Source organism: Perca flavescens, chromosome 2, assembly GCF_004354835.1.
Source record: "Perca flavescens isolate YP-PL-M2 chromosome 2, PFLA_1.0, whole genome shotgun sequence".
Lineage (NCBI taxonomy): Eukaryota > Metazoa > Chordata > Actinopteri > Perciformes > Percidae > Perca > Perca flavescens.
Window position 1 is genome coordinate 3,866,198 of NC_041332.1, and position 22,277 is coordinate 3,888,474.

At 40.7% G+C, this 22,277-nt stretch overlaps 1 protein-coding gene and 1 pseudogene across 1 annotated transcript; both read left to right on the top strand.

The window, feature by feature from the left end:
• The first annotated feature begins 361 nt into the window (after positions 1-361).
• On the top strand, positions 362-4,467 carry LOC114545492 (E3 ubiquitin-protein ligase TRIM21-like). The gene is made up of 3 exons (XM_028563789.1): positions 362-458; positions 2,837-3,510; positions 3,580-4,467. The coding sequence occupies exons 2-3, from the start codon at positions 2,839-2,841 to the stop codon at positions 4,465-4,467; spliced, it is 1,560 nt and encodes a 519-aa protein (XP_028419590.1). The 5' UTR covers positions 362-458; positions 2,837-2,838.
• Positions 4,468-9,192: 4,725 nt separating this feature from the next.
• LOC114545471 (E3 ubiquitin-protein ligase TRIM21-like) lies at positions 9,193-14,537 on the top strand (annotated as a pseudogene).
• The last annotated feature ends 7,740 nt before the right edge of the window (positions 14,538-22,277 follow it).

Below are 22,277 nucleotides of genomic sequence, written 5' to 3' on the forward strand. Positions count from 1 at the left end.
AATTTGGAAAAGTTTTTTTTTTTCACCTCCTCTGGGCCAGTAAAAATAAACAAGGGGACAGTAAAACCCTGATCTACTGGCCTGGGGGGCCAGTGGGGGGAAATGTTATGTTGTACCCTGTTTGCTTAGGTACATTAACGCTTCAACAAACATAATCACTCGTTAGTTATAGCATGACCTTTGCTCCATATCAACCAGACAACACCCTGGTATTACCCAATAACTGTGTAAATAAGAGGAAGGGCATAAAACCTGATAACAGAGCTGCAGTAAGAGGAGGAGCAACACTGGAAAGAAGAGAGCTACAACGTCACACTCAAGGAAATGAAACTTAAGTTAGTCAGAGTGTCAGCCACGCTGCAGTAGAGACAAGACTCTCTGTTTCTCTCTGAAAGAAAACTCAAACTGACTTCATCAGGTCTTTCTCAACAACACAGCAGAGTCTCTGACAAACACTGGTGAGTACAGCTGATCACATTTACACTTTCTACAACCAGGATTAACACTAAACTTCACCTCTACTCACAAAGGAAGTTCCACTCTTTTAAATTTACGGAGTGTCTATTTGCACCCCAGGTACGAATAGCCTCGGCCACACAGCTGAGCTATTCACACCCTGTGACGTAACAAGAAAAACACGTTGCTCGCGTGCACCGAAATCATGGCGGACTTTCATCTTCCATGACCGCAGAAACTGGCAAAGTTTTGTCTCTAAAGTTTATAACAATTGCATTTCTAGCGGAAAATGGATACTACAGTTGCGCTTTCTGTTTTCAGTGAAAGCATACAACCGTTAGTTTGTTAGCTAGTACCTATTTTTTGTATACAGTACTGTTACCTAGCAACCGAGGCTTGAAGAAATCAAGTGGTGAACAGTTACATAATGCTCTATAAGAACTGCTAGGTGAGTGGTTAGTATGCTTACCTTTGGTATGGGAGGTTGGAGTTCTATACCCCAGTAGTGTGAACTTATTTTTTAAATTTTGGATTGGATAATTTGCATGCTATTGCGCAAGTCAGGGCCCGCGAACGCGAAATAGTATTTTATTTTTTGCAGGGTGGTAGGGGAAGACTCATGAATATGCCTGCTCTGGTTGGGTTGGTTAAGTTTAGGCAACAGGAGTGGGATTGGTTATGGTTAGGGTAAGAATGTCAGGGCGATAAAATTCCAAAAAGGTGTAATACATGAGTAGTATGGATAACTGTGTGTAACTGTATGCCAAGGTACTGTAAATGCACAGGGGTGCAAATAGCATACATTGATATTTGTACCAGGGGTGCAAATAGCATACACTGCTAACTGTACCAGGGGTGCAAATAGCCTCACCCTTTAATTTATTGTGAAATTGGTGACAATATAACTATGGCTTTGTCTGAAGGCCCACTATACAGTAGCCCACTTAAAAAGCTTTAAGGCTTTTTCATATTGTGAGCGACACCTCGTCTACATAGTCGCGTGGATCTGCGGGGTCTACAGCACTCCTCATGTGAACAGACAGGCAGGCAACACTCTGCGATTAAACTCCAGGCTATCAATGTGTGGTAACCATGGAGATTCTGTACACTACTGTATCCCTGCCGTACAACTGATTGAGATAATCTGACTATGGTATCATATATCCCTAATCACAGGTCGATGTATAACAAATAGTGGCAATACTACTATTTCCTTACCACGGACTGTTATTGTTGATAGCCAAAGTTAAATCAGCATAGTCATAATTATGGACATTACTTGATGAATCCAGTCTTGTGCCGATGCTCTGACAAGCAGAAGTTCCACTGTCTATCACCTTAACTGTTTAGAAAACAGTTAAAATGGTGCTCATAAATTTATGAACCCATGCTAAATTGATCGTAATGCCTTAATTAAAACAATTAGGTGATGTTTATTTTTAAAGGCCAGTTATTTCATGGATCCAGGATACTATGCATCCTGATAAAGTTCCCTTGGCCTTTGGAATTAAAATAGCCCCCCCACATCATCACATACCCTTCACCATACCTAGAGATCGTCATGGTTTTATTTCAGTCAGCCTAATAGCTGGTTTGATTTGCATTGAGAGATCTTATGGAAAGTACCCCATGCCAATCTCTAGGTATGGTGAATGGTATGTGATGATGTAGGGAAAAGTTCAACACAAGTCAACTCTTGTAGCGGGCGGGCGTGTGCATGTGACAAGCACAAATGTGACATGTTTCATGGGATTGCGTCAGCTTCTTGCATCACCTGTCAAACCAAGCGCAGCGCTGTTTACAACTAGACTGATTGCTTGGCCTGTGGTATTTCTGTTTGTAGCTTTCTCCAGAACCATTGTTGAAATAATTTACAGAAGGCGTACAAAGCAACCAACTGTATACTTCTGACTTACTGTGTAATTCTACTTCAGAGGATAACATTGTACTACTACATTTACCTGACAGAGAAATGTTTCTGGCTATTTTGAAGTTTCTGATTCACTCACTAAATTTACAAATGTTAAGCTTACAGTAACTGAATGCGACATAACGTCTGGCTTTTATTCAATATCTAGTGTCGGCAATTTTATTGAGTTATTGCTCTGAGTAAATCTAAGCTGGGCTTTTATTGTGAAGGCTAGACACAGAAGTGAAGCCAGCCTAATGCCAGTGTTTGTTTTTTTTACTTTCTCAAAATTTATTAAATGGTTGACAGAAAGTCAACCATTTAGAATTTTTGTGCATTAATTTTCATTTTACGAACACATTTAACATCTTTAGCATGCATGAAAACTAACGAGACTTTGCCCCCATGTTGAAGCTTTCATTAAAACTGTATTTTGAATGGAATGTTTTATCTTTTCTTTCACATGTGTAGATATGGCTGCAGAAAACTATCTGCAATCTGAAGATCAGTTTCTGTGCTCCATCTGTCTGGATGTGTTCACTGATCCTGTCACCATTCCATGTGGTCACAACTTCTGCAAGAACTGCATCACTGACCTTTGGAAAACTAATGACCAGCACCTGTGTCCAATGTGTGAAGAGGCTTTTACCACAAGACCTGGTTTAAGAGTCAACACTTTCATCTCTGAGATGGTTGCTCAGTTCAGACAGTCAGCTCAACAGAAAGCCAGCAGCAGCAGCTCAGAGCAACAAGTGTCCAAACCAGGAGAAGTTCCCTGTGACGTCTGCACTGGAACCAAACTGAAGGCCCTGAAGTCCTGCCTGGTGTGTCTGGTCTCCTACTGTGAGACTCACCTGGAGCCTCATCTGACCACGTCAGGCCTGAAAAGACATCAGCTGATCGACCCTGTGGAGAACCTGGAAGGCAGGATATGTACGAAGCACGATAAACCTCTGGAGTTGTTCTGTAAGACCGACCAGACATGTGTCTGCATGCTCTGCACTGTTTTAGACCACAAGATGCATGATGTTGTTCCTCTGAAAGAAGGATATGAAGGAAAGAAGGCAGAGCTGGGGAAGACAGAGGCTGAAATTCAGCAGATGATCCAGAAGAGACGACTGAAGATTCAGGAGATCAAACACTCAGTCGACCTCAGTGAGGAAGATGCAGACAGAGAGATAGCAGAAGGTGTTCAGGTCTTCACTTCTCTGAAGGAGTCTGTTGAGAGAGGCCTGAATGAGCTCATCAACACCATCAAAGAGAAGCAGAAAAGAAGAGAAAAACAGGCCGAAGCTTTCATCAAAGAGCTGGAACAGGAAATCTCTGAGCTGATGAAGAGAAGCACTGAGGTGGAGCAGCTCTCACGCTCTGAAGACCACCTCCATCTTCTCCAGAGTGTCCAGTCCCTAAACATCCAACAACCTCCACCCACCAAGGACTGGACAGAGGTCAGCGTCCATCAATCATATGAGGGGACTGTGGTGAAAGCTGTGGTTCAGCTGGAGGAGACACTCAGTAAAGAGATGAAGAAGCTGCTTGAAGCCGAGCTGAAGAGGGTCCAGCAGTATGCAGTGGATGTGACTCTTGATCCTGATACAGCACATCCTGCTCTCATCCTGTCTGATGATGGGAAACAAGTATATCCTGGTGGTGGAAAAAAGAATCTTCAAGACAACCCAGAGAGATTTTCTCTTAATCGATTTGTTTTAGGAAAACAGAGTTTCTCTTCAGGCAGATTTTACTTTGAGGTTCAAGTTAAAGGAAAGACTAAATGGGATTTAGGAGTGGCCAGAGAGTCAATCAATAGGAAGGCAAGCATACCACTGAACCCACAGTATGGTAACTGGACTATATGGTTGAGAAATGGATGTGAGTACAAAGCTCTTGATGTCCCTCCAGTCCGTCTCTCTCTGAAGTCTCCTCCTCAGAAGGTGGGGGTGTTTGTGGATTATGAGGAGGGTCTGGTCTCCTTTTATGACGTAGATGCTGCAGCTCTTATCTACTCCTTTACTGGCTGCTTCTTCAATGAGAAACTCTTCCCATTTTTCAGTCCCTGTAAGAATGAGGGTGGTGAAAACAGTGCACCTCTGATCATCTTGTAATGGGAAAAATTACATTTAAGCATAATTCCTTATATTTTTATGTTTTATTTCTACTTTAATTCTCTCACAAATGCTGAAAGAGTCTATCTCATTTCCCACATGTAGATTTCGATTCTAACTTTGTGAGACATCCAGTCTGGAACATTATGTGAGCTGTTAGCCTGAACCGATAAAGGTACAAGGTCACCCTAAAACTATCTCATGTTTTCCCATGCCAGTTAAGATGTAACTGGGGGGATGACAGTTGTACAGGGAGGAGGAGGTGAGATGGCTCCAAGATGTCTCTTGTATTCATCTGATTGTCTTCACGTGTATCAGATTGCTTGTCAAAATTGTAGCGTCATAATAATCCAAGTGCGTGTGTGCTGTCACTCTGAAGATGCAAATAAGCCTGGTGTTCTTGTTCACTCATTTGAGAAACTGACTCCACACGGGGCTGCTGCCTTTTGTGAAATCATGTTCCTCCTATTTGCAAATATATCTTTAACAAAACACAAAAACCCAACTTGGTTCTAGTCTCAGACTGTCTTATTTGTTTAATTTTACTAAACTCTGAAAACTCTACCCCTGCTGCAAAGGAAACTTCCACTACAATCTTTCCTGTCAATTACATTGAGTAGGCTAATCACTAAAACACCAAATATGTCAAGCTGAAGTTTGAGTAAAATTGCAAAAGATGCTGCAAAAGTAAGTAAGGCTTCATACATCCTATAGTGTCAACAGAACACAGTATGTGTTGTTGTTATACCGGGTATAAAAAGTTAGTTATTTGGTTAATTACTGTTCACGTTGGCCGTTTTTTGGGTGTTTTGTGAGTACTGATAAAAAGACATATGAGTCAAATCTGTAAATACGTAATTGTAAAATAAGAATTGTAAAATAAAGCAGATGTTGAACACAGGGCCTGAGTAAACAGTGACTTGAGTACTAAACATTAAACAGAAAATCCTGGTTTACACAGAAGTTGTATTTCGGTGGAGGATGAACTTTATTCCTTTTTTTTACATTTTGAGAATAGAGTTAAACTTTAAGTACTACTGCCAGACTTTTAACCACTGACAGAGGAGAGAGCGCAATTTGAATTCTTTTAGATCTAAGTGCCGCTTTGGATACGATAGATCACAACAATAAACTGTCTTAAACTCTGGGTTGGTATCATGACACTGCACTTGGTTTAATTCTTACCTTTCTAACAGAACCTTTGCGGTCACCATGGGCAACCCTCCTCCTCTATTCCTCTAGAAATTATCCAGCGGCATAATGTTTCTTTCCATTGTTATGCTGACAACACACAGATATACCTCCTGCTGAGACCCAACAATAAAAAGCCTGGCTGCTGTCTCAGACTGCCTCCAAGATGTGAACCGCTGGATGGCCAATAACTTTCTCCAACTTAATAACTCCAAATCTGAAGTAATACTATTCAACCCACCCAACACCATCTCCAGTCCGATCAGTTTTGGTCCACTATACGGTAACATCAAGCCCATTCCCAGAAATTTAGGTGACAGTTTTGATTCAGACTTCACTTTTTTCACACATATCAATAAAGTTGTCCAGTCCTGCTTCCTCCATATCAGAACCATCTCCAAAATCAAAAAACATATTATCATACCCCGACCTTGAAAAAGTAGTCTATGCCCTCATATTCTCACGTCTAGACTACTGCAACTCTCCTTTAACCGGTATCAACCACAAATCATTCCAGCCTTCAGCTGGGTCAAGACTAGACTAACCAAGTGTCTCGAGATAACTCTGTTATGATTTGATACTATAAATAAAATTGAATTGGTCCAGAACTCAGCAGCCAGGCTTCTCAACGGTTTTAACAGACAACATCACATCACTCCTATTTTAGCTTCTCTTCACTGGCTCCTGTCTGTTTTAGAATCGATTTTACTGATTACTTTTAAGGCTCGTCAGGGCCTGGCCACCGACTATATGATCGTGCCTTCTTGGTCAGGGCGCCTCGGCTTTGGAACGAACTGCCCGAGGAGACAAGGCTTGCTGAATCAGTGACTTCTTTTAAATCACTTATTAAAACACACTTTTATAGACTTGCTTTTATGTGATGCCGTCATTTTTTTCTTTTTATCGTCAATCTCATTTATTTTTTCGCTGACCTGTTATTTTTATTTTGTTTAACGAATCATGATTTTCTGTCCTTTAGAGCTGCCCCATCTTCCTCATGTCCAAGCACGTCTCCACTGCCACACTGCAGCAGCAACAACAGGCCTCCATGTAGACCACTGGTTCTCAAACTTTTTTCAATAACGTACCCATTTTGAATTGTTTCTTTAAGCCATATACCCCCTGACCAGTGCTAAGCATTTTCGGTAGAAAAAAAAGTGTATATAAATAGGAACAGTACAGAGATGTCAGCGATAGATTTACTAAACAACAGCCTTGTAATTAAAAAAAAACATTTAAATGCTAATGAGAAAAATAGATAAAAACTTGGAAAAAGATGGTAGAAAGAAAGAAGTAAGGCAAGTATAGGTCAAAATAGTATCAAAAACTTCAAAAACAGTGACATGAGAAGAAAAAAAGCGAGAAACTTGTAAAAAGTAGAAGGGCAGTATAGAAAGGAAGGCGACACAAATGTCACATTTTTAGTAGAAAAAAAATAATTCTACATAAAGAGGAACAATGTTCTGGACAACAGCCTTGTAACTATTAAACATTTTGTTAATTATTTCACGTACCCCCTGCAGTCCTCCAAAGTACCCCTAGGGGTACACGTACCCCCGTTTGAGAAACCCTGATGTAGACCACTAACTAGTGTTGTGACACAGAACGACCACTAGATGGATCACAACACAAAGGAATGATGAGACAAAGTTACTGTACTGCTGCCAGTACCAAACACTCCTAATACACAAGAGTGAACACACTGTCGGTCATGTACAGAATAACCACTCATGATGGACGAGGACACAACCAACAACTTCACATATGTTTTCCTTCAGGAGATACCATCCCCTCCATCTTCACCAGTTTATAAAGAGAACATCTACTGGTTTCCAGTGGCGACTGGTCATAAGGGGCAGGTGGGGCACAGCCTCTTGTCAACAGAATGAAATGCAAACAAATGTTCTGTTATTTGTAATTAATTCAAGATTATTATCTGTAATTTATTATCTGCTATGAATATAACATCTTCCTAAATTGCATATAAGTTGTGGTAAGATTTTTATTTCACATTCTGCCCCTGCCTTAGAGCTTCAGACGGCGTTCTCGGTAGACTACGGCAGCCTGAATATGTCAGTGTGGGGCTAGCCCCTCTCACACAATGCAATGTGCATTGTACGTGGGAAATGTTTAATACGCATTCTCAGAGTGTTAGTGTGTTTAATGTAGATCACATGAATTTGATGGCCAGTGATGGTCCGTAACCCCACCACAGTGTCATTTCATGTCACCTTGCAGTCACCTATTGACGGCTAAACAACTGGCGCTGGTACCCTCATTGCACTGTTCACATAACAACGCTGTCTGTTTTGTGGAGCCATGCAGTTTGTTGACATGTTAACAGAGTGAGATACAGAGTATTCTAGTTTTACTGGTATGTAGCCCATCTTTTGAAATTGTGCGCCACCAATTTTGTTGTTATAAAAATGCCACTGCTTGTTTCAAGAACTTTCTGGAAGTCTCATTTTCTTGATTTTCGTCTTGTTTTAACACAGAAGTTTATTTCTGGGACAAAAAATCACTTGAAGAAAGAAATCTGGTGAACTGGTAGAAGTAGAATTAACTGTTGTGTTCCTCTTTTGAGAAATAAACTCAGTTGCCAGTTTATTAGGTACACCTGCTAAAACTAATGACATCTAATACAAAATACTACAGTAAATCAAACTAATACCAATGAGGGGTGTTGCGTGCTCCCTGCCTTGCTCTCTTTTTTCCTCTGTTCATCTCGGGTGTTCCTGATATCTGATTGAGGGTGTCCCCACCCCTGGGTATAAGAGAGGCTGGGAGACAGAAATATCTCTCTGAGACTGAAGCACCTCTGATCACAGTTGTCTTCTGTTGTTTTTGGTTATCTTCTTTTGTGTTACATTGCTTTGACGATGGAGGTCTGGTAGTATTGCTTTTTTTAGTTTTTTACATTGTAATGTTACAATATAAAATACTATATTGTTGCTACAGAGGCAGATGTTTAAAAAATTATTATTATTATATAATTTTTAATATTCATTCATGTACAGTGTGTTGATGAAGGAATGAATCCAGCAAAACACTTTACATACAACATGAGAGCAAACTGGAAGTACATTTTTATCTTTGATTATATTTTTAACTCCTCAATGTTACATATTCAATGTGTGAAAAGACCTACTGTATAGTTAATGTGTAAGTATATGTTGTATTTCTTGATATTCTGATTGTCTTGTTGATGATACATATTATATTTGTTGTACGATTTGATGCTACCTTGCAGATGTGTGTGACGTCTCTCTCTTTGTGTCCAAGAAACTATAAACTAAACTCTTCTGGTTAAAATAAAGCTGAGGCACATTAACGTTTCACACATAATAAATCATTAGTTATAGCATGACCTTTGCTCCATATCAACCAGACAACATCCTGGTATTTCACAATAAGAGTGAACATGAGAGGGAGGAAAATAACAAAAGAGCTGCAGTAAGAGGAGGAGCAACACTGGAAAGAGGAAAAATACAACGTCAAACTCCAGAAATGAAACTTAAGTTTGTCAGTGTCAGCCACGCTGCAGTAGAGACAAGTCTCTGTTTCTCTCTGAAAGAAAACTCACCTGACTTCATCAGGTCTTTCTCAACAACACAGCAGAGTCTCTGACAAACACTGGTGAGTACAGCTGATCACATTTACACTTTCTACAACCAGGATTAACACTAAACTTCAGCTCTACTCACAAAGGAAGTTCCACTCTTTTAATTACTTGTGAAATTAGTAACAATATAACTATGTCTGTTTGTCTGCAGGCCCACTATACAGTAGCCCACTTTAACAGCTTTAAACAGTCTCTCTGTGTCAGTTCTCAGGACTTTAGGAACTGGTTACTGATCTCCTCCTACACACTACTTTCTCTATTTCCTCTGGCTGTTTCACAATAAAAGCTTTCCACCAGAGAACAAGTGGAAAGCTTTTAATGTGAAGCAGCTGGAGGAAATGTACAGTAAGCAGAGCTATGTTAGAAGTGCTGTTATTTAATAAAAACTGGTCTACACAACAGGATGTGGAAATATTGTGTGCTGTTTTATCAGAGTAGTGCTTCAGCTTGTCCGAGCTTGTTTGTGCACAGCTCGGTGCAAGTTTAAACACTTCTGTCAGGGCTGGCCAAGTGCTGAGGCAGGAAAAGGATTCTGGACCCAAAGTGCCCAACACAATAGGGCAGATGCAGGTGTAGAATTCATTATAACAGAAAACAATCCAGGTTTACATGAGTCTTGAAGTTTAGTTTAATTTTATTTGTGTCATGCCAAACATTTGGCCCATCCCACATGGGATTACAAGACACCAAAAACCTATTTAGCAAACGTCTTCCGGTCACATACACACACACCCACACACACACACACACACACACACACACACACACACACACACACTATATACCAAATCACCAAAATCCTTATCTACAGATCATCTCGGTAAAGAGCTTTTTTCCTCTTCTCTCAGGCTTTCTCAAAATAACTGGCTGATTTAGGTTTCACAAGTGAACAGCCATCTCAGTCTTTGAGCATCATCCATATTTACCAAATCAATCTCTGCTTTTATCTTACTAAACAAAAAGTCACGCTGTTTGTGGAAAACTCCCTCCTGGACTGATGAGCCGACGTCACTCCTTGGACTCACGCATTTGCGCACATGCGCAACTTCGCCATGTCCTTTTGTAGTTCGCTGCAGACACGAGTACCAACACAGTCTCACTCCCTACTCGTCAAATGTATGACGCATGGTCCAGAGCCGTGAGGGAAAGCAAGATTATCAGCAGAAGTATGCAAGCAGAGGCAGGAGCAAGCAGCAAAGTGTCTGCACTGTAAAAAGCAGGAAGCAGAAGCACTAAAGATGAAAAGTTGTTAAAAGAAAAGCTTTTCGTCATAGGGCGTGGCCGTGGCGGGGCGGCCATTTTGTGCGTTTCGCCGCCGAAACAGGAAGTGGGTGTAACTCGAGTGTATATAATCCGATTACCTCGAAACTTTTCAGGATTCATAAAAGTCCAACCTTGAGGACAAATAACGGCCGATATTTACTTAAAGTCATAGCGCCTTCTAGTGGCAACAGGAAGTAGGCCTAAAAGTCAAGGTGCTATACTTTAACGAACTCCTCCTAGAGATTTCATCCGATGGACTTCAAACTTGGTCTGTACCATCCCAACACCTTAACGATGAAAAGTTATGAAAAGAAAAACTTTTCGTCAGACGGTGTGGGCGTGGCGTGGCGGCCATTGTGAGTGTTTAGCGATGAACAAAGAAGTTGTTGTAACTTGAGTGTACGTTGTCGTATCTGCCCGAAATTTCTCACGGTGGACAAGGGTCCAGGCCTGAGGACACCTACAGGCCAAAGTTGACTTTTGGTCATAGCGCCCCCCGCTGGCAACAGGAAATCTGCCTTATATGACAAACATCATCCGATTTACATGAAACTTAGAATGTGTGGTCTACATGTGATACTGAGCCGCCCCCTATAATATCACCACGCCCACTTACTCAGGCCACGCCCCCTTTCATAACATTTGAAGGGTAGAGTCTTGTGTGAGGTGTCATTGAACTCAGCAGAGACTTCGTTTTTAATTGGTGATGGTTGGACCCGCCCCCTATGATTTAGCCACGCCCCCTCTCACAGCTAATGAACCGTATGACGTAGAGTCTTGTGTGAGCTACCGTTGAACTCGGCGGGGAGTTCCCTTTTCATTGGTGATGGTTTGTGGCGTCTGAGTGCCGCGCAAATGCACGGTCGCAAGGAGCGGCGTCCGCCGGTAACCCCGACGCGCGCAGAGGTGCGAGGGCACGTCCATCGCTGCTCGCAGCTTTAATTATGTTTGCGGTCTTTAGGCTGCACAAAAACATACAATCTTTTACACCCACATTAAAACAAGTAATTATTTAGATTTAATGTCGTAATTGGGCTTTGGGTTCTGCATGTTAGCTCTACAGCGCTCCCACTTACTTTCAGCCTTTGAACACGTTTTTGATGCGCTTAATTCATTGTTGACACCCCTACACGAAATCTCACAAAATTCAAAGCAAATCAAAACCTGTGAACGTTTGTGAGAATATTCAGGAGCGGGTTCATGCTTTAATAGCGAGATTCATAGCTTCCCCTAATGTATGATAACCCTCCGAATAATGTGACGCTAGTTTGCGAAGGATTAGTCAATACCTCAAAAGAAGATGATAAGTCATGTGACAACATGACACTTTAGGCCATTTACAGGTATGGAACTGTTACAAAGTCCTCTTTGGCGATTCAACACATCCATCTTAAATTGGGTCAGCAGAATCTCAAGACCTTCACGGTGCCAAATTGGGAAGCTTCTGTGTTACGGTGGAATGACGTGATGTTTTGGGCAATTTGCATATTTCACCATAACACAGGAAGCTGTTAACTGGACTTTACACTGTTCAATCTGCCCCAAATTCCTGAAGACATCTACATGCCTATATAGAGTTGAATTTGTAGCACTACATCCTGACAACAGCAAGTTAGTCATATGTTAGATTTACATGAAATAAACATGATGTCGTCTACATATGATTCGATTCACAACATTATGTTACATTAGTGTGTGTTATCCAGCGCCATGTAGTGGACACAGCAAGTGGTACAAAATATACGATACCTCATTTTCAGTGCCACACACAGGAAATAATGTCTAACTCATGCCCACAGTGTCTGATGATCCTGGAAAATGCAAGAGCCACGTTGACTGGCGCTCCATCAGTATCCTCGACTGAATGTGCGAGGGCACGTTCATCATTGATTGCAAAATTAAATAACCTATATTGTGAATAATGTTTTTCCTTTTCTTTCACACTATGTGTAGATATGGCTGCTGCAAACTATCTGCAATCTGAAGATCAGTTTCTGTGCTCCATCTGTCTGGATGTGTTCAATGATCCTGTCAGCACACCATGTGGACACAACTTCTGCAAAAACTGCATCACTGAACACTGGAATACCAAGGACCAGTACCTGTGTCCAATATGTAAGGAGGGTTTTACCACAAGACCTGATTTGAGAGTCAACACTTTCATCTCTGAGATGGTTGCTCAGTTCAGACAGTCAGCTCAACAGAAAGCCAGCAGCAGCAGCTCAGAGCAACAAGTGTCCAAACCAGGAGAAGTTCCCTGTGACGTCTGCACTGGAACCAAACTGAAGGCCCTGAAGTCCTGCCTGGTGTGTCTGGTCTCCTACTGTGATACTCACCTGGAGCCTCATCTTACAATGAGAGGCTTTAAAAGACATCAGCTGATCGACCCTGTGGAGAACCTGGAAGGCAGGATGTGTACATAACACAATAAACCTCTGGAGCTGTTCTGTAAGACCGACCAGACATGTGTCTGCATGCTCTGCCCTTATTCAGATCACAAGATGCATGATGTTGTTCCTCTGAAAGAAGAATATGAAGGAAAGAAGGCAGAGCTGGGGAAGACAGGGGCTGAAATTCAGCAGATGATCCAGAAGAGACGACTGAAGATTCAGGAGATCAAACACTCAGTCGACCTCAGTGAGGAAGATGCAGACAGAGAGATAGCAGAAGGTGTTCAGGTCTTCACTTCTCTGAAGGAGTCTGTTGAGAGAGGCCTGAATGAGCTCATCAACACCATCAAAGAGAAGCAGAAAACAACAGAAAAACAGGCCGAAGCTTTCATCAAAGAGCTGGAACAGGAAATTTCTGAGCTGATGAAGAGAAGCACTGAGGTGGAGCAGGTGTTACGCTCTGAAGACCACCTCCATCTTCTCCAGAGTGTCCAGTCCCTAAACATCCAACAACCTCCACCCACCAAGGACTGGACAGAGGTCAGCATCCGTCCATCTTCATATGAGGGGACTGTGGTGAAAGCTGTGGCTCAGCTCGAGGAGACACTCAGTAAACAGATGAAAAAGTGGCTCGCTGAGTCTGAGCTGAAGAGGGTCCAGCAGTATGCAGTGGATGTGACTCTTGATCCTGATACAGCACATCCTAAACTCATCCTGTCTAATGATGGGAAACAAGTGAATTATAGTGATGTGCGGAAGAATCTCCCAGACAACCCAGAGAGATTTTCTCGTTATTGTATTGTTTTAGGAAAACAGAGTTTCTCTTCAGGCAGATTTTACTTTGAGGTTCAAGTTAAAGGAAAGACTAAATGGACTTTGGAGTGGCCAGAGAGTCGATCAACAGGAAGGAAGACATAACACTGAGCCCTGAGGATGGTTATTGGACGATATGGTTGAGAAATAGAAATGAGTACGAAGCTCTTGCTGACCCTCGTGTCCTTCTCTCTCTGAAGTCTCCTCCTCAGAAGGTGGGGGTGTTTGTGCATTATGAGGAGGGTCTGGTCTCCTTTTATGATGTAGATGCTGCAGATCTTATCTACTCCTTTACTGGCTGCTCCTTCACTGAGAAACTCTTCCCATACTTCTGTCCCTGTAGTAATGAAGGTGGTAAAAACTCTGCCCCTCTGATCATCTCTCCTGTCAGAGTAAACTAATCACTGATCTCTTTTCACGTATTCATTTATTTTCAATCAAATTAACAAATGTACATTTTCATACATTTAACATCTTATTTTCTACAGAATATGTTTCCTCTGGTGACTGATTTATACTTTATTAGGGGTCCAGGGGTGGGAGAACCGCTGTAAGAAAGCGACGCGGTTCACACAGCAGGGCTGTAGAACCCTATTGTTTTCCTAAGGATTTTCCTCCATTAGTATTATTTTCCATTTTTCCCCTCCGCCTAAAACTGAAGCGGTTCAGCTTAAACCATACATGGTGTGGGGGTGCCATTTTCAGGACTGATCCAAAACTCTGCGACCTCAGGCGCAACAATTGAACCAGTTCCACCACTAAGTGGCGCTATAGCAGAAAAAAACTGTAATTCCCACACCGTACACCGAACATTCAAAATCCATATATCCTAAGTGTCTGATATAGGCCACGCCCATTTCCTCTTAATTTATCAAAAACCTACTTTTTCGATCTCCTCCTAGACCGTGTGACCGATCTGCACAAATCTTGGCATGTAGTATCTCCAGACCTACCTGACAAAAATGTATCAAAAGAATTTTTATAGGATAACAATTTACGCACAAACAAATTTGTGTAGCTAACTATGAAAACACTAACTTATCTCGGCCAAAATATTATAAATATAAATATCCCACATTACACATCGCACATTAAAAATCTTTACATCAATGTGTTCCTTGAATTAGGCTGAATCTGATGATATAGGCCCGGCCCATTTCCGCTATAAAGTTGCTCAATGTGCAAAACTAACTTTTTCGAACTTGTCCTAGGCCGTATGACCAATCTGCACGAAACCTTGTACATAGCATTTGCAGATGGACCTGACCAAAAGTTATTCAAAGAATTTTGCTACGTTAAATAATGCACATTTGACGACCAAACTAATTTTCCTAGCTAGCTACCACACACATATCATATATCTCAACCAAGTTACATTAGTCAGCAAAAATCTTGAGATGATTGATTTGGTAAAGCGCCCCCTTATCATCCATTATAGTCAACTTAGACAGTTTGGGCCTTTTTACCCCTTCTGAGGTCAAGCACCAAACGGAACTTCTGATTCATAACTTAATAACTTTATAATTATAACTAGTAGAAACATACGTTCTTTAGGAGCTAAAAGCTAACAGTTGCCCATTCTGTTGATGGCTTTGACGTCTTCCTAGTCTTCCTAGCCCTTACAGAAGGTTTTGTATCCAGCCTAGAAGTCCAGAGTGTTTTTGGGGTCTTTGTGCAATTAATCCGTACTGTTACATCCAAGATTGATTCACTGTATGTAAGAAATGTAAATAGTTTGTCCTTTATAAATGAGTTATAATGTTCAATATGTTTATTTTTGCACTGGTTGACTCCAAATATATAGAACTGTTTTAGACAACACAAATGCTTGTGTGGCATTGCTGTGTGTGTGATATCAATATATATCTGTGAGATTCATGCTCCGTTTTATTTATTTATTTGTCTTTATGGTCCTTCAACCTTTTTAACATTCAAGTGACCTCACTGCAGCACAATATTCTAATAGCCCAGTTTTTCCTGAAAAGAAATGATGTTCATAGATTGACTATAGACAGGGTTGATGTTTTACAAGCTTTTATAGAAAATAAAACCAGATGGACCAGAGGTTGTCAAAAATCCTTTAGGACTCTGGGATATTTGCAACGGCAATGTACCGCAGACCTTGCGGCTCACACCTCTCAAAATTTCCCAATGTTTGCCTCCCCACCAATACGCTTTGGGTTTCACTTTGGGTTCCACTTTGGGTTCCACTTTGGGTCCCGCTTTCCCGCGCTCCCTGGGTTGTTGGGGGCGACTGGCATTGGGGGTGACTGGCGCCGGGAGGCTTGGACCCCATCATAACTGCTTGCACTTTTAGTTCCATTTATTTTATGGTTAAATGTGCAGCAATTCTTTGCAAATTAAATAAAACTTCATCTTGACATATTCAATGTCTTCAGAAACTGAATTCTTCTGGAAGTTATAATAAATATCTGTGCGTTTAAGAGAAGTTTAAATAGATATCGTCTACATAACGTGTGTCATGATGCATCAAATGAATACACATTTATTTGTATTTGATGTGCAGCCACAGAAAACATATTGCTGAATATTTCATTGTGTCATGAAGCTTCATTTAGAGTAAGGCCTATTACATCCTATTAGGATGGGTAACGTCTGACAATAACAATAACTTTAGTTTTCTATGTTGTAAGTTGAAATTGTTTAAAGACACATTTCAATACTGACATCAAATGTTGTATAATCTCTCTGAAAGAGTCAAATAACAATAATCGATGAATGCAGGGTATTAATTTAACCTCTGAACATTTCTTGAGAGCTGACAGCCTTCCTCATGTCCGAGCACGTTACCATGACTCCCTGGTAGTGTAGACCACTAACTGGTGTTGTGACACAGAACGACCACTAGATGGATCACAACACAAAGGAATGATGAGACAAAGTTACTGTACTGCTGCCACGCTGAGCACCAAAACAAAATTGCAGCAACAACCTTTTTCAGTTTAGTGGGAAGATTTATGTTGAGATTTAAATAAAGCAGTTGTTGAACACAAGGCCTGAGTAAGCAGTGACTTGAGCACCAAACACTGAAGAGAAAAGCTGGTTTACACAGAAGTTGTATTTCAGTCGAGGATGATCTTAGTTTATTTTGAATTTGAAAACATTCATAATTTCAAGAATAGAGTTGAACTTTCAGTATTAGTGCCAGGCATAAGAAAAATAATAAATATTAATTCAAAACATTGCAATAAAGAAACATCAATGACTAGGATGAAGATGAAATTATCAAACAATTTGCAACATTGAAAATAGGTCGAAATATCAGGAACAATGTTGAAAGATCTACCTCCTCTCATTTTGTTCCCTTATTGGTCTTATATGGAAACATTGCCTGTTTTATTGTGTTTGCAGAGCGTCTTTACTGAGCCCCGGAACCATCACAGAAAGAACAAATATTATTGCGTGGCCTCAAGTTATTATTTTGTGGCGTACTGTAGCCTATATGGAAAATGCTGTGTTTTCAGAGGACTTGTTAATGCTTACTGCGCAATCATCAAGTAGTTTCTGGCGTTTTCTGAAGTAGCCCATGTAATGAGGATGTTCCCTGTCAGTGCAATCAATGCAATTCTTACAATGTTTTGTCATGAATTATTTTGCTAATCCGCTCTTTGCTTGGCAGGACACGCAGCGTGTCAGCTGAGAACAGGACTGATACAGACAGACAGACAGACAGACAGACAGACAGACACACAGACAGATAGACAGATGGCCTGATACAGACACACAGACAGATACATGCACTCATACAGTATGGAGATCAGTTATTCTCCAAAAAGAGTACTTTTATCCACCGACCCCCGAGCCCCCCAGGTTCCACACAGTGTCCAACACAAAAAAAACATCCAAAAAGTGACAGAGAGAGTCCGCTGAGCTGTAACGGCACGCCGGTATTTTGTCTCCGGTAAAGTGTCTCATTTTGGATGAGCTGGATATTCAGGGTCTCATGGCAGAGTTTATCAGCCAAACTCCAGAGCGCAAATCTACGTTTGGTTTACCGAAATCATCATAAGGTAAAGACACGGTGTCTTACATCTCTGCGTCTTTTTCCTGCAGCCGTGCAGGCCCAGATGGTAGCCTATATTTAGCCTAGTATGATTGTGATTTATATATGCCTATTATAAAGAAACAAACTGATACAGACAGACAGACAGACAGACAGACAGACAGAGCTGAAATTCAGTGAATGGGCCCTCGCACATTCGCGTCAGGGACACTGATGGAACGCTAGTCAACGTGGCTGTGCATTTCCGGGATAATCAGACACTGTGCGCATGAGTTAGACATTTCTGGTGGAGTCTGTTGCACTGAAGGTCATGTTTCTGTATACCATGTGTCGACAATGTACATTTCATGTTAATTGGATGATATATGTCACATACACCTAACTTCCTGTTGTCAGAAGGTGGTACTATGACTTAATATAGGCATGTAGATGGGGCAGATTGGACAGCATAAAGTAAATATATAACAGCTTTCTGTGTTATCCCAACCCTGGTCTGTGTTTAGGAGCGCTATGGATCCCGCTGGCCATGCCCCGACCTCAATCCCTGCAGAACTTTGCAATTTTCTCCAGTTCTGATATGTTTTGCAATTTTCAGAAGTTTTTTAAGCATCCCAAGTTCCCAATCATCCCACAAAAAAAATCTCTACAAAAACAATATCTTTTAGTGACAGGGACCGTTGAGCGCCTCAATGTTTGTGTAAAAAGAAACAAGTGTGAGGACTGTTAGCTTAAGTAAATCACATGATGGTGAAGTTGTTTGGGTTGTAGGTTTCTGTTATATTTCCTGTTTTATTTTGTTAACTCTTGCGCTGCGTTTCGATTGATTCCCGTTTCCTTGTTATCTGTTTTGTTACCTGGTTATTACGTCATGTCCGGCTGAGGGGGTAAGCACGAGGAACGCTGATCTCCAAAATTTTGGGAAATGTAATACATTCAATTGATTTAATATAGCATATTATGACATAAGGTGGATGTAAAAGTGAAAGTCATAAAAGTGGTTTTATGGCACCAAAAGGAATAAAACGATCAAGGAAAAAGAGTTCAATAAACCAGTCAGACTTACCTGTCCAAACAGCTCATTCACCTGCAGCAAAAATGGCTGGAGCTGAAGGAGCAGACGAGAGGCAGCGTGAACTGTTCATGCAAATGCGTCTCATAAGATGAGAGGTGATTAATGCTGTAATAGAAAAGTTGCAGCCTCAAATGGATGGCATGAAAGCAGACTTAAAAGAATGCAACGTGAAACTTGTGGAAGTTGAGCGATCTCTCTCAGGCATCTAGGATCGTATTACATCACTGGAGAAATCAAATGAATTTCTCCTAAAAGAGAATAAAGAGTTGAGAGAAAGAGCTGACCACTGGAAACACACAGCCGAAAGTTTAATCTGCGGGTGTTTGGACTTTGTTGGAATGTTGAAAAAGACAATTCCACTGATTTCATGGCAAACTTTTTTTAGGAGGTTTTCAAAAGGGAAAACACTCCTAGCTGAGCCTGAAGTGGAAATTGCCCACCGATTCGGGCCGCTGACAAGAGATGGAGCAAGGGCTATGATGGTAAGAATGCAAAGATATGCAACCAAAGAAGCTGTTAAAATTGCCAAAGAAGAGGGTGTGATTAACTTTAGAGGAATGAAGATGAGGATCTTTCCAGATCTAACTGAGATGCCGAAGAAAAGATCGCAGTTCCAGGATGACAGAGCTAAACTGGACGCTGGGATAAAACATGGGATCATTCATCCAGCCACTCTTATCATCACCTTTAAGAGCGAGAAAAAATACTTCAAGGACAGGGAATTGGCAGTGACTTACTTTAATAAAGTGCTTAAATCCTGAGAAGTCCGAGGTAGAAAATGAAAAGGTTTAGACCACACAAAACGATGTTGAATCTGGATAAAGCAATATGATGCTGAATATGTGTATTCGAAATTCAAAAGTGGAGGTCGGCTAACTCTAGCTGGCAGATATGGACGTGTTAAGTGACAATGCAAGTGAATGTTCATTTGTGTTGGATACTGTTAGAATGGCCGCATATCGGTTGGACAATTACAACAGGAGACTTGAGGCAAAGGTACGAACAGGTGTTAATTTCACCGACAAGTAACACAAAAATGGAAGGCATGATCGCAACAAACAAACTGAGCACCACAGGCAGCATGTGGTCCAAACAGCAGCAGCGCTAGATGGAAACTGTCAGCCTTTTATAGCCTGCCACTGACATTATCTCGACCCTACCACAGTACAAGATGAATCTGAAATATACTCAATCTAAACATTTATACAAAATACAACAACCACATCAAATACATCATTAGTTTGAACAATTCATTCAAGTACAGTTAATTAAAGCACTCAAAACACCCCTTCGCTACTTGAAACATGAAATTTTAAAATGGGGGCTTGATACGCTAACGTCTCTTTTAGCCTGAACACTCTGGAGAGGAGACACAACAGAGGTGAGTTACTTGAACACAAACTTTATTATTGTACAAGCAGAAACTTATTCTTATTCTTTATTAATAAAGGACAACACACATTAATCAACATTTCTGTAAATGTGCCAGTGTTAGCCAGCCGGCTAATTTTCAACTGCAGTCCTTTTGGCAAGATGATTTTAGACCAGAGCAACAGGAAGAAGCAAGACATTAGTACAGGTTAAATTATACAGACAGAAGTAAACAAGACACAACACAGACAGCTAGAGCATCAGAGAAGCTATCACTGTTAGCCATGCAGAGCCACAAGAAGCAGCAAAGCACCAGCATATCTAAATATCAAACAGCATTCACATTCAGTATAAGATATTATACAAGCATCGAAACACGGCCAAGCAACATAGGCCACAAGCCATCTTCTAACAGCGTTCAACCATGCAAAACAGTAAAAAGCCATAACGAAAAGATAAAATAAGTTACATCACTCGTGAGGGATGCGTTAATATAGGACAGGTTAATATGATGGTAAAAATATTTAAAATACAAATTTGTTATTCATACATATTCAAGCAATGCAAAGCGAGCTAAGTTTAATACCTAGCAAGATATCAAAACATTAAACATATTAGCAGGAGGTTAGCAATACTAACAACATTAATATAAAAAATACTAAGAGACTAAAAATGTTCACAAGTCTAACTATCCAAGAGCCAGGTCTTGAGACTTTGTGTGAAATTATGGTAGGTGGTGCAGTTTCTTATTTCATTTGGTAGAGTATTCCACCTATTAGAAGCTCTAACAGAAAAGCACAATTGACTAAAGGAACTGGACCTGTAAGGGGTTACACTGTCCCCTCTCAGAACAGACCGAGTGGTTCTATTCTTAGAGTTTTTTTGTTTAATAAAAGAATTGAGTAGTGGTGGAGCTTTACCATTTAGGATCTTGAACATTAGACAGATGTCATTATATTTAATTACATTTTCCCAACTAAGGATGTCATATTTGTTAAGAATTTTACAATAATGATAAGTATTTTGTTTTCTGTCCAGCACTTTGAGGGCCTGTTTATACAGAGAAAGAACAGGCTTAGGGGTTGTATCGTTCGCTTGCGTCCAGCTTGTCATACAATATAGTAGATGAGGAATAATCATTGAACTCAAGTATAATTTTGCTGCTGAAGTTGTTAGGCAGCTTCTTATATACCTAAAATTGGCGATATTGTATCTAGTTATTCCAATAACTTTTTTCACTTGTTTTTTTAAAGACAAGTTGGAATCAAGGATGATACCAAGATATTTAACATGAGAGACAACTTGAATATTCTCACCAAACACATAAACTTTGTGCTCACAATCTGAAGCGGAGTGTGTATTTGAAAAAAACATACAATCAGTTTTCAATACATTTAAACACAGGTGAGAATTTTCAAGCCATGTAGTTACATTTTCCATTGTTGAATTAAGTTTAAGAGTTGCTTTTTTTTTTGTTTTTTGCATGGACGTATATTATAGTGTCATCTGCATACATATGAGCTTCACACCCTATACAAATTGATGGCAAGTCATTTACGTATAGGCTAAACAAAAGAGGTCCTAAAATTGAACCCTGGGGCACACCCATCTCATTAATCATAAAGGGTGATGTTTCATTACCCACTCTTACACACTGAACCCTATCTGCAAGATAAGACTTTATCCAGTTTAGCACGTTTGATGAAAAATTTAAATTTGCTAATCTAGAAATTAGTATTTGATGATTCACAGTATCAAATGCTTTTTTTAAATCCAGGAATATAGCCCCGACAACACCTCCTTTATCTAGTTTAAGTTTGATATTCTCCAGGAGGAAGCACTTTGCTGTTAACCTGAATTCCATTAATCAGGCGAAGATTATACCATACTGCACAAGTTTATTGTTTTTCTTCGCAGAGCTATGCTCTGCAATTCCCTGCAATGCCCAGCCACGTCCTGCTGCGTCCGGCGCATCCACCCATGCTCTGCAGCGCCACGTTTCATCCCGCAACGCCCTGCTGTGATGTTCATACACACATAGTCAGGATCCGGTATAGGAGACTG